This window comes from Pyrus communis, chromosome 6, assembly GCF_963583255.1.
Source record: "Pyrus communis chromosome 6, drPyrComm1.1, whole genome shotgun sequence".
NCBI classification, from domain to species: domain Eukaryota; kingdom Viridiplantae; phylum Streptophyta; class Magnoliopsida; order Rosales; family Rosaceae; genus Pyrus; species Pyrus communis.
The window spans coordinates 10,837,975-10,852,087 of NC_084808.1; the positions used below are offsets into that span (position 1 = coordinate 10,837,975).

At 43.2% G+C, this 14,113-nt stretch overlaps 1 protein-coding gene across 1 annotated transcript; it reads left to right on the top strand.

Annotated features, from left to right (window-relative positions):
- The first annotated feature begins 3,204 nt into the window (after positions 1-3,204).
- On the top strand, positions 3,205-3,702 carry LOC137736021 (uncharacterized). Its single transcript, XM_068475367.1, has one exon. It carries the CDS (start codon positions 3,205-3,207, stop codon positions 3,700-3,702), a length of 498 nt encoding a protein of 165 aa, XP_068331468.1.
- Positions 3,703-14,113: the final 10,411 nt, after the last annotated feature.

Below are 14,113 nucleotides of genomic sequence, written 5' to 3' on the forward strand. Positions count from 1 at the left end.
TCCGGTGAGACCTCCCCATTTGCATTTAGTGCTTAGCCGATGTGGAGTGAAGTATCGTAGAAAATACCAAAGGTCTCGAAGAAACAATGGGTAGTAACTTGGGAATTTGTAGACATCGAAATTTCGATGAAATGAATGTTAACCAATAATTAAAATTTCAACGCTCACGTGTCACATAAATCGTAGCGTGTGACTCAACGAAAAATTAAAATAAATTGGAAAAGTCATCAAATAGGACATGTGTCAATACCTGGCATAAATGATTTATTTCGTCTGATTATTTAAATCCAAAAAATCAAGTTTTGGAATTCTATAAATAAGAAGCCAAGGCATTCATTTTAGGAGACCAATTGATATCACACCAAAACCAAGAAGCTTTGAAACTCTAAAGCTCTAAAACAAATCCCAAAGGATCAAGAAAGCTCTCTTCGTTCTTCGTCAAATCCTCCTTCAAGATTAAGCCTCGACAGCCCTTGAAGAACTTTCACCAACTTAAGATCAAGCCCCAACGGCCCTTGAAGAAAGTGTTCATCGTTCATCATCTGTTCAACCTAAGATCAAGCCCCAACGACCATTTGGATCAACAACGTCAACAAATCCACACATCCAGCCGTTCTTCAAGATCAAGCCCAAAAGTCCTTGAAGATCCGTTCATCACCGTTCTTCAAGATCAAGCCCAAAAGCCCTTGAAGATCCGCTCATCCATCAACCTTCAAGATCAAGCCCAAAAGCCCTTGAAGAAACTTCCCTCAACCTTCGAGATCAAGCCCCAATGGCCCTTGAAGAAACTTCAAACCGTTCATCCAAGATCAAGCCTCAATGACCCTTGGATCAATCGCACATCCACAAATCAACACCTTACGAAGATCGAATCAGATGATCAAATTACAAAGAGATTGTAACCCCAAAATCATTCATACAAAATATTATTTTGTACACGTGTTCTTGTCTCGTTCGTCATCAGGAACTTTCGTGTTAACAAATTTGGCATGCCCAGTGGGACTATCTCTACCTCTCATCTCAATCATCAAATCCACAAGAAAGCACAAATGACATCAAGGAAAGTTGAAGCGGTTCTCGCAACCAACGCGAAGAATAAGAACATCTTCGCCGCAAGTGTTGTCATTTTGGGCATCACAACTCGAAGCAAGGCAAGAACTCTTTCTGCCACCTCTTCCACCTCTGCATTAACTTTGCCAAATGAACAAGAATATCTGAGGCATGAGCCTGTGATCACCCTGGCCTCGTTAAAGGCGCTAAGGGAGGAAAGCCCAATGAAATACTCCAAATCCATGCCTTCTGATGCCAACTCAAGCGGCAGCTCAGCCATGCAAGTCATGACCACCGGAGCAACTTTGATCGATGATCAACTAGCTCAAATGAATAAAGCGATCGCAAGGCTAACGCGGACAATGGAAGGAAAAGACTTGCAAATCGATGCACTCGTCAACTGACTGGAGACGCAGGATGACGAGAAACCCGACCTAAAGGTTAATCCACTAAAGAGAATAACCAATGAAGAAGAGGAGCCTTCGATGGAAAAAGTCAAAGAAGAGCAGGAGCCAGACCAAGTGGCAACACTCATAGAATTATTTCTATCTATCAGCTACAGGAGATGATCACCGACACCATCAAGGCACAGTACGAAGGGAGCACACACATCTCCATGTTGTACTCGAAGCCCTACTCCAAGAAGATTGACGCCTTGAAGATGCCAAGGGGTTATCAGCCGCCAAAATTCATGCAGTTCGATGGGAAGGGAAACCCAAAGCAACATGTCGCCCATTTCATTGAAACTTACAACAATGCTTGGACGGAGGGAGACTACCTCGTTAAACAGTTTGTGCGCTCGCTGAAAGGTAACGTCTTTGACTGGTACACCGACCTCGAGCCCGAGTCTATGAACAATTGAGATCAGCTAGAAAGGGAATTTCTCAATCGCTTCTAGAGTACTCGCCGCACTGTAAGCATGTTGGAGCTAACCAGTATGAAACAGTTGAAGGATGAACCTGTCGTCGAATACATCAATAGATGGCGTTTATTAAGTCTGGATTGTAAAGATCAGCTTTCTGAAACCTCAGCCATTGAGATGTGTGTTCAAGGCATGCACTGGGGGTTACATTACATCCTCCAAGGCATAAAACCAAGAACATTTAAGGAGCTAGCAACTCGTTCCCACGACAGGAGCTGAGTATTGCCAATCACGGGAAGAAGGAGCCGATCACCGAGTTTAAGAAGGATAAGGTGTTCGCCCCAAATATGGACAAGATTGGGAAGAAGCCTGCCAAGAAAGCTTTTACCGTCAACACTACCCCCATCAAGACCTCATCTGCACCCATTAAGATCTCCTCTAAGAACAAAGCAAAGGAGATAAAGAAAGGTGAGCCTTCTCACACCCAAGACAGGTACAAAAACACCTTGAGGGAACTGGAGCAGAAGACGTACCCTTTTCTTGACTCTGACATAACTGCAATGTTGGACGACCTACTGGAAAAGAAGGTGATTGAACGACCCGAATGCAAGCGTCCTGAAGAGATAAATCGCATAAACGATCCTAGGTACTACAAGTACCATCGTATTGTGAGCCATCATGTTGGCAAGTGCTTCATCCTCAAAGAGCTCATCATGAAGCTAGCACAACAAGAGCAAATTAAGCTCGACCTTGAGGACACTACCGCAACGCATACTACTATGATTGCGTTTGGATCGTTCGATCCTGTGCTTCTCCAAGTGACATTTGACTATTCCAGTCAATGCTCAAGCTGCACGGTACATTCTGCATCACCATTACTGGGGGCAAGCGAACAAGATGCACCTACTGACGATGAAGAAGGCTGGACATTGGGGACCAATAAAAAGATAAGGAAGCCAAGACCGCAAGCCACAAGGCCAAAGGAGGAGCAAGGGAGAAAGCATTGCTGCTGCAACAATAGGAAACCTAAAAGAAATATAAAAGCTGTTAAGCCAACATATGTTAGGGAACCTATGGAGCAAGAGCCACGCATTCCTATCTCCTTGCATGAGTACTTCCCGGAGGACTTCTTCCAATAATGCACTACTGCTGCATGTCACATGGTCGAAGTGGAAATGGAATAACCCTCAAAAGGCAAAGCCACCGCCATCGAGGAAGAAAAGACCTTCACACATAAAGAAGGTCTGCTAACGCACTTTAGCATCGAGGAAGCGTTACAATTGCTAAAAAAGATGCGAAGAGCACTAGCAGCAGTCTTGGCAAGTCACGGAGACCAAGAAATGCAAGAAAGCAATGATGAAGGCTTAAAGCTTCAGCCATATGAAAGTGCCATATGTTTTGCCACCCATGATACAATCAACTTCACTAACGAAGACTTACTGCTGGGATTAGAGCCTCACAACCGTCATCTCTTCGTCTCGGGGTACGTAAAGGAGCACAACGTCAACCGCATTCTTGTAAATTGTGGGTCGGCCATAAACATCATGCTAAAGTCAACAATGACCACAATCGCCATCAAGGTGGATCAACTATCCTTAAGCCGTCTGCTGATCCAGGGTTTTAACCAAGGAGGACAAAGGGTGATGAGCATGATCGGAGTGGAGATAACCATTGGTGAACTCAAATCAAGCATGATATTCCACGTGATTGATGCAATAACCTCCTACAGCTTGTTCCTAGGAAGGCCTTGGATCCACGGGAATGGAGTAGTGCCATCCACCAATGCTTAAAATATTACTAGGAATGAGCAAAGGTGATCCAGAGCAGCACTTAAAAAACAGGAGTGGCAAGCCATGCCCAAGAAGCAAGAAGGGCAAGCCATGCCATCTTCAAGCAAAAATGATGACGAACCCGCTAAACCTGCAACAACCAAAGGGAGTAAGACGCCTTCAAAAGGACCGAACACACCCATATTCCGATACATCCCGATATCAAGAAGAAAGAATAGTCAATACTCATTCGAAATTGGAGCAAGCAAAGCTGAGACACAGCGGCACAAAGGTGATGTAAAATTGCTCAAAACAAATGCAGTTTTGCCTCTGACACAACTAAGTGATGCTAAGGTTGCAAGACCACCACAAGGCTTCATAAAAGCTCTGCCAAATGAGGTAGAACCGAGCTTTCTCCCAACCACGAGGACCAAACAAGGTTTTGATCCAAACGCCTACAAACTCATGTCGAAGGTTGGGTACAGCTTCGCATCCTCTTCAAATCCTGGAAAGAAGGTTGCAAACATCGTCAATGACGAAGAACGTGACCTCACCAAGACTCAAAAGAAGTTGAAAGAGCATGGTTATGGAATTGACAACAACAAAGCTGGGCCTGGCTACACACCGAATGCACCCATGAAGATTTCTAGCAAAGCAAAGATCGCTACCGCTCAACACATTAGCGTGACCATTGAACAAGATCAAGAGAAGCCTAAACCCGCCCCTCGGACATCAGTCTTCTATAGGATGAGTCGTTCAAGACCCAGAATTTTAGTGCTTAATCGCATTGGTGGTCAAGATCGAACCTCCGTCTTCAAAAGGCTTAACGCGCCGATATCCCAAAGCTCTATTTTCGAAAGGTTGTCAAAACCTAAGAAACAAAGCAACACGGCTAGCTCTTCTCCACGACAGTCAGCTTCGGAAAGACTCGAAGATAATAAAAAGCCTTCTAGAAAGAGGGAGACAATGCCAAAGGAAGAAAAGGTCGACGGGCTAGCAGAAAAAGGCGATGTTCAATGCTTGATTCCTTCAAGGATGAAGCACCAAGCAATCTTAGAGGTTGACATAAATGGACCATTGAAAGTAAAAAGGCGCACCATAATCCACACTGGACAATCTTCATGCTAACAAGCTCGAGAGGACAACACTGAATGAGAGGTTCAAGATGTTTTCCACATCATGATCCAAGAAGGCAAAGAAGACGAAGTCCCCGAGGAAGATGTCACTGCTGCACCACCACAGCACAAAGATGGGGGGCAAGCCACAGTTGATGATCTCAAAGAACTCAACTTAGGCACAAGCGAGGAGCTCAAACCTATCTTCGTAAGTGCACTACTAAGTGCAGACGAGATAGAGGAGTACTACCAACTACTATTAGAGTACAAAGATGTCTTTGCCTAGACATACAAGGAAATGCCCGGCCTTGACCCTATCATTGTTGTGCATCATCTTGCAGTCAAGCCTAGAACACGATCGATAAAGCAAACTCAAAGGCGCTATCGATCCGAGCTCATCCCACAAATTGAGGTTGAGATTGACAAGCTAATCGAAGCAGGCTTCATTCGAGAGGTGCAATACCCCAAGTGGATCTCCAACATCGTCATTGTCCTTAAGAAATCTGGACAAATACGTGTTTGCATAGACTTTCGGGACCTCAACAATGCTTGCCAGAAGGACGACTTCCCTTTGCCAATCATCGAAATTGTGGTGGACGCAACCATTGGCCATGAGGCACTGTCATTCATGGACGGCTCTTCTGGATACAATCAAATTCGCATGGCTCTCGAAGACGAGGAACTAACAGCCTTCTGCACTCCAAAAGGTATCTACTGCTACAAGGTGATGCCCTTTGGTTTGAAGAACATTGGAGCTACTTATCAACACGCAATGCAGAAAATCTTCAATGACATGCTACAAAAGAACGTAGAATGTCAAGTAGACGATGTGGTGGTCAAGATAAAGAAAAGATCAGATCACTTGAAGGATTTGCGAATAGTGTTCGAAAGGTTGCGAAAATACAACCTCAAGATAAACCCGTTGAAGTGTGCATTTGGCATTACTTCTGGAAAGTTCCTTTGCTTCATTGTCAAGCACCGTAGCATTGAAGGGACCAATCAAAGATCAAGGCCATTTAAAACATGCATGAGCCAAGAAACCTGCACGAGCTGAAAAGTCTACAAGGACGGCTAGCTCTCATCAGATGCTTCATCTCCAACTTTATAAGGCGTTGTCAACCGCTTAGCCGACACATGAAGAAGGATGTTCCGTTCGTATGGGATGAAGCATGTCGCAATGCTTTTGAAAGCATAAAAAAGTATTTATCAAGTCCACCTGTCTTAGGGGTGCCTGTGCCCAGAAAGCTGCTCATATTGTACATCGCCACTCAGGAAAGTTTAGTTGGAACACTTTTGGCACAAGAGAATGAATCCAGAAAGAAAGAGCGCTTTACTACCTCAGTCGAACTCTCAATGGCGCTGAGTTAAACTACTCCCCAATAGAAAAGATGTGCCTCGCCTTGGTGTTCGCCATTCAGAAGCTTAGACATTACATGCATGCTTACACCATCCACTTGGTTGCTAAAGCTGACCCGGTCAAATACGTCATGTCAACCAGTTTTGATAGGGTGACTAGCTAAATGGGCGTTGCTTCTCAATCAATATGAGATCATCTACATCCCAGCTAAAGCCGTCAAGGGACAAACGCTAGCAAACTTCCTCGCCGATCATCCAATCCCAGCCGATTGGAAAATCTCACGAGCAGACGGAGCAGACGAAGCAGGGGCAAGAGTATTATTCATGTCGCCACAAAGGCAAATACTACCTTACTCCTTGCAATTGAGTAAGTTATGCTCCAACAATGTCGCTGAGTACCAAGCGTTGATCATCGGGCTCCAAATGGCGATCAACATGGAAATCATAGCTCTTGAGGTATATGGTGACTCCAAGCTTATAATCAATCAACTCTTAACTGAATATGAGGTGAGAAAAGATGATCTCGTCCCATACTTCCAGTTGGCAACTCAACCGCTACAAAAGTTCAAGGCCGTGACACTTGAACATGTGCCAAGAAAGGAAAATCAAATGGCAGACGCTCTCGCCAATCTAGCCTCGAGTATGACACTACGAAAAGATGAAGTTGCAGACGTGCCAATTTGCCAAAGATGGGTGATCCCGCTCGTTACTGAAATGCTACTAGATGACACAAATGTCATCTCAGTACTTCCAGTTGACGTTGAAGAGTGGAGACAGCCGCTGATCGACTACTTGGAGCACGAAAAGCTTCCAGATGATCCTAGACACTGTTTCGAAATACGTCGACGAGCACCCCGTTTCCTTTACTACAAAGGAACACTCTACCGATGCTCTTTTGAAGGAGTGCTCCTGAGATGCCTAGGTGAGGAAGAAGCCAATCAAGCCATGGAAGAAGCATATTCAAGTGCGTGCGGAGCGCATCAGTCTGGACCAAAGCTACATTTCCAGCTCAAAAGAATGGGTTACTACTGACCAAGCATGGTGAAGGACTGCCTGGAACATGCCAAAAGGTGCCAAGCCTGCCAATTCCACGCCAACTTCATACATCAACCACCTGAACCATTACACCCTACAACTGCTTCATGGCAGTTCGACGCATGGGGATTGGACGTCGTAGGACCAATTATGCCAAAGTCATCTACAGGAGAAGCTTACATCCTAGCTGTAATAGACTACTTCTCTAAGTGGGCTGAAGCTATACCTCTAAGGGAAGTCAAGAAGGAAACTGTCGTTCATTTCATCAAGGAACATATCATCCACTAATATGGTGTACCTCGCTACATTATCATTGACAATGGAAAACAATTCTCTAACCACCTCGTGGATGAGCTCTGTGAGAAATACAAGTTCAAGAAGCATAAGTTTTCCATGTGTCATGCTCTGGCCAACGGTCTCACGGAAACATTCAAGAAAATGTTGTGCAACCTCCTGAAGAAGGTAATTGGCCGAACAAAGAGAGACTGTCATGAAAGAATAAGTGAAGCACTTTGGGCATATAGGACTACACGTAGGACTCCCACCCAAGCTATGCCTTATTCTCTCGTATATGGCGTGGAAGCTGTTCTACCCTCAAAAGTCAAATCCCCACACTAAAGATGGCTATACAAGAAGGCTTGACTGATGAAGAAAATGCAAAGTTGCACCTTCAAGAGCTGGAAGCGCTAGATGAAAGAAGGTTCGAAGCTCAACAACACTTGGAATGCTACCAAGCACGGTTATCCAAGGCATTTAACAAGAAGGTCCGCCCAAGGTCTTTCCAAACGGGAGATCTTGTTCTTGCATTGCATAGGCCTATCATCACAACTCATAAGACAAAAAGTAAGTTCACATCAAAGTGGGATGGACCATACGTAATACAAGAGGTCTACACCAATGGCGCCTACTTAATCATGGCGAATGACTGATTGAAGATCGGAACCATCAATGACAGATTCTTGAAGCGCTACTACCCCTAAAACAAACACACAAAACTCCTTGCCTGCATGAGCCTAAACTGCACACGGTACAACGCTCCTAGCCCACAAGAGCATAAACTGTGTACGGCAAAATCATCATCAAAATCACCTTTAAAACCATCACAAAAAAAAAAAAAAAAAACAACCATCACTCATTTAAACTACATCATGACTTGATCCCTCCTCAACCAAGGGTACGTAGGCAACTTGAAACTTCAAAACTTCAAGTACAATCACATCATCAACAAAAACACAAACACTTTAAAGAAAAAAGAGCAAATTCAAAATATGAATACTTTATTCTTTAAAGGAAGGATTTGGTTACAAAGCCTTATTACAAAAAAAATGAACAGCAGGACAACGGACAGTGCAATGGTGTGCAGCGAACAGTGCAGCGACGACGGTGCAGCAAACAGCGGCAAGAGGCACAGCAACGTCACCACCGAGGAAAGTTGTGACCAAAAGGCACTACACCGCATAAGCTCGCTGCAGTCTTTTGCACAACCCCACACGGTAAAAGTGACGCAATGCAACAAGCTCCAAGCAGTAGCAAGAGGCATGGTAACGTCATTACCGAGGAAAGTTGTGACCAAAAGGCACTACACAGCATAAACCGAGGAAAGTTGTGACCAAATGGCACTACACAGCATAAACTCGCTACAGTCTTTTGCACAACCCCACACGGTAAAAGTGACGCACTGCAACAAGCTCCAAACAGCGGTAAGAGGCACGGTAACGTCACCACCGAGGAAAATTATGACCAAAAGGCACTACACAGCATAAACTCGCTGCAGTCTTTTGCATAATCCCACACGGTAAAAGTGACGCATTGCAACAATCTCCAAGCAGCGGCAAGAGGCACGGCAACGTCACTACCAAGGGAAAACTGTGACCAAAAGGCATTACACAGCAAAATCCCTCTGCAATCTTTGCACAACACCACACGGCAACACCACCACCGAGTGAAAACTGTGACCAAAGGCACTACACATCAAAACCCCACTGCAGTCTTTTGCACATCGCCACTTCGGCAAGAACGAGCATGGTTCGAATCTTTTTCCTCCAGGGGATAGCTGCAGCTTTCATACTTCGAACCTGCACTAGCAGCCACTCTTTCTACACCACCAATTTATGCGCTCCAACCATTATGACCTCAGATAATCAGCTGAGGAAGATGACAAGACGGTGCAAGACAACGCAGCTGTTGTCCCATGAGTTCCAAGCCATCTTCCGCATGTGCCATCAATGGAAGTTTTGTAGCAATTTGAGGCCCGTGGTGACCGAGTCAAGCAAAGCAGACTTTCAATGCGTTCCCGGGTTCTTCGTCGGTTTGGCAGCCTCAGCCTTGCAGATCACCATATAAAAGAAAAAAAAATGGTGGAATCTTGGTGGACATCACCATGCAAAAAATAAAATAAAATAAAAGGGAATGATGGTGGACGGCACCATGTAAAAAAAAATCATAAAAAAAAAATATAAAGTCTTTCATGGTGGACGGCACCATGTAAAAAAAAATAATAAAAAAAATTATCAAGTCTTTCATGGTGGACGACATCAAGTGAAAAAAAAAATATATATATATATATATATATATATATAATTATAAAGGCTTCAGGCACCATGTGAAGGTAAAGAATAAAAAAAAGAGGTAGCAATGATGATGTTGGGAAGCATCTTTCAAAGACAGCACTAGCTGCCAATTGTTTAAATTAGCAAATTGGAAGATGCAAGGCAATGAGCAAATGCAGTGGCCATGCAGTGCCCTATATGCGTGTGTGTGTGTGTACAAGTTGTGGAATTAAAAGTAAAGAAAGTAATGAAGGCCATCATTCATGTGTGGACATATTTGTCATATACAAGTTGTAATTTTGTAGAGTTTGAAACTCACACGGTGCCAGTTGCACCGGCAACATATAAAATAAAAAAAAAAGAATGGTGCCGTGATTGGATAGGTATATACCTTGAGTCAAATAAAAGCTCATTTACTAATATCTCTAAAAAAAACATTTACAGAAATATGGATGTACATGTACATGAGTTAAAAAAAAATAAAAAAAATAAAAGAGCCTTAATTGATCAGATGGAGCCTCATAACTCGGCGGAACTCCGAGAAGAAGAGGCGCCGGAGGTTGATTGTTGGGAGCCTCAACACTTGGTAAAACTCCAGAGGACGAAGGCAATAGGTGCCTCTGGAGTAAAGCCACAAACATTTGATGGTCATTCTAAATCCAACTTTCGGATTCCTGAAGCTGGTCAAGCTTTCTCTTCATGCTCATTGAGTAACTATTGGTAAGCATGTGCAACTCTCTGTTTTCATGCTTAAGCCCTCTAATCTCTTGCTTAAGACTCGCCACCTCAGCCATAAGTGACTCAACTTGACGAGTTCGAGCAAGAAGGCGTTGGCCCATGTTCGATACAGAGCTCGCACACTGAACACTGAAAGCCAAAGAGTCTTGAATAGCCAGTTCATCAGACCGCTTGGAAAGGATCCTGTTATCCTTGGGGTGAGAAGATTTCTAGCAACTACTGTAGCGGTTATGTCATTCTTCATCACAGAGTCCCTAACTGTAAGAAGACCGTTGAGGGATACGAATGATGGATGCCATATGTTGTCTTGAGAAGGCAAGTCGACATCTTCCCCAACATTCAAATCAAGACGACGATCAGATGGGCAAGCCATATGCAGAAATGAGGAAGGAAGAAGAGGTCAGGTAAATCAAAATCTCATAAATACAAAGAGGGTAGCTTCTACAGGCAGCAACTCTCAAACATGCTTTTGAAACACAATTGTTGCCTCTATAAAAAAGGAAGGGGCAATAGGGCTTATTCAGAAATCGAAGAGGTGCTTGCTCAAAAATCAAAGAGGCATTTGTTCAGAAATCGAAGAGACGCTTGCTCAGAAATCAAAGAGGCGTTTGTTCAGAAAGCAAATAGGTATCACCCTCCAAACCTCAAAAGTCAGGCCGCTTATTCAAGGATCGAAGAGTCATCACTCTCTGAATTTCAAAAGCCAGATTTGCAGGATCAAAACTTGTTAGCACCTTTCACACGCAACCTCAACTTTGCAGACATTACGGGCAACTTTGTCAAAGATTTCTGACAAAGTTGAAAATGCATAAATCTTACTGTTTCAATTACCCAATGGTTGCCGACAATAGTAAAGGAACAGTACCACCACTTGCTATTGGGAAATCCCTATATATGTCAACCTTCATCTTTCATGGCAAAGCAAACCTGCAAAAAATGCCTAACTCTTCCTCACCTCCGAGAGCGCACTCCCAGCGAAGCCTCTCGAAATACTCAGTTTTCCTCCTCCCCAAGGATACCTCTGCAAACAAGTTACACCAAAGCAAAAGTATCACATATCATCAGGGTTGAAAACAAAAGTATCTCATATCATACTTTTTCCCTATCTTTTCCTTTGCCCTTGCCCTTACCTACAGGACAAGGAGAAAGAGAGCAATCAGTCGGAACCTGAAATCAAACTTCCGATCTGGAACTGATTGCCTGGAACCTTTGCCTGGTTGCTTACCTTGCATTGTTCTCGAGTACTCATCATCGCTGAGAATCAATGTTCTGAAAGACCATTTAAATGCAAAGGTTGTATTCCACTCTTGCATCAGGGATAAATACTACAAGAGGTGGAAGCAGAATGATCAATGATGAGCTGGAACAGATCACTATACCACGACGCCCTTCCCTGCAGAATGGCATAATCCAGATGGAGGAGTCTAAGTCAAATCAAGCTCAGCATCGTTGCTCTAATCAAATAGCTCGAAAAGCTTCAACAATCTTTTGCTAGCACCATCACCGAAGAGCAAAGCCTTGCCTTGCAACGATGTCAAATTGCCACCACTTCTTTGAAAGCAAGAGAGTATCTCATATCATGCTTTTTCCTTGTCTTTTTCTTTGTCTTTGTTCTTACCTGCAGGACAAGGAGAAAGAGAGCAATCAGTCGGAACTTGAAGTCAAACTTCCAGTCAGGAACCGACTACCTGGAATCCTTCCCTAATTGCTTACCTAGCATCTCTCTGCTGGGGAAATAGACAAGGCAGCAGAAGATACCACATTTGCCTAGATAACAAATAAGGCAAGCGAAAATGATACATTGAAGCATGTGGAGACAAGCACAACAAAACACGTGTCGATTCATCCGCTACTTCTTCAAAAAGCAAAAGTATCTCATATTAGGGTTGAAAAGTACTGTAGACTTGACAGACCTGTTTTAAGTCGGCTCATTAAGACGTTGCCATGTGAGATCGCTCGTGGTCCAATTTCATTCAAGAACAAGCCTCGACGGCCCTTAAAGAAATCACAAGTCCGATTCAAGATCAAGTGTCCACCACCCTTGAATCAAGTTCAGCTCCAGATAAAAGGAGTAAATTCAGACATTCGGTGCCACTCTGGCAAAAGAAACCCCCTAGCCCAGTTTAAGAATAAGCTTGTGGAAAGTGAACGATTGGAGGAAACCAGAAAATCCTCCAACCCTGTTCAAGATCAAAGCTGTGGAAAGTCAACAAGCACAAAGATCTACCACATAAAGCTCCTTATGGTCCAATTTCATTCAAGATCAAGCATCGACGGCCCTTGAAGAAATTTCAAACAAAATTCAAGAATGAGCCTCAACGACACTTGAAGAAAACTTTTAGCCCAATTCAAGATCAAGCTTCCGTGGCCCTTGAAGAAATTTCTAGTCTATTTCAAGATCAAGCCTTGACGGCCCTTGGATCAACATCTACATTAAGGGACTTCAAAACGCATCTCCTACACCTGACAAGCACATGTACGAAACGCACCTTGAAGTGAGGGCATTTGTAGGCATCGAAATTTCGATGAAATGAATGTTGACCAATAATTAAAATTCCAACGCTCACGTGTCACATAAATTTTACACGTAGCGTGTGACTCAACGAAAAATCGAAATAAATCAGAAAAGTCATCAAATAGGACACGTGTCAATACCTGGCAAAAATGATTTATTTCATCTGATTATTTAAATCCAAAAAATCAATTTTGGAATTCTATAAATAGGAAGGCAAGACATTCATTTTAGGAGACCAATTGATATCACACCAAAACCTTGAAGCTTTGAAATTCTAAAGCTCTCAAGCAAATCCCAAAGGATCAAGAAAGCTCTCTTCGTTCTTCGTCAAATCCTCCTTCAAGATCAAGCCTTGACGACTCTTGAAGAACTTCCACCAACTCAAGATCAAGCCCCGATGGCCCTTGAAGAAAGTGTTCATCGTTCATCATATGTTCATCCTAAGATCAAGCCCCAACGGCCCTTGGATGAACAACATCAACAAATCCACACATCCAACAGTTCTTCAAGATCAAGCCCAAAAGCCCTTGAAGATCCGTTCATCACCGTTCTTCAAGATCAAGCCCAAAAGCCCTTGAAGATTCCCTCATCCATCAACCTTCAAGATCAAGCTCCAATGCCCCTAGAAGAAACTTCAAACCATTCATCCAAGATCAAGCCTCGACAACCCTTGAATCAATTGCACATCCACAAGTCAACACCTTACGGAGATCAAATCAGAGGATCAAATTACAAAGAGATTGTAACCCCAAAATCCTTAATACAAAATATTATTTTGTACACGTGTTCTTGTCTTGTTCGTCATCAAGAACTTTCGTGTTTACAAAATCACTTAACCAAAGGTAACAAATTCACTCGACGTCGTTAATCGTGGATTTGCTCAACACGATCAAGTCTAACACTTGCTTTAAGAGGAAAAACTCACTCTCTTCTTAGTTTGATTTTAATTCACTATTTGACTACGTAACCTTACATATTGAGCCCTTTAAATAGGAGGTTATCTTACATTGGTAGAATAGATAGCTAATAACATATTCTAGTTACAATGCAACATAATTAAAATAGATCAAAGCATGGCTTTAATAGATGAGAAGCCACCAACATCCATTTTTAATATAGGAACC

Bases quoted from the DNA above. Each gene is read 5' to 3' on its own strand.
- LOC137736021 (XM_068475367.1), top strand. From the start codon at position 3,205: ATGCGAAGAGCACTAGCAGCAGTCTTGGCAAGTCACGGAGACCAAGAA.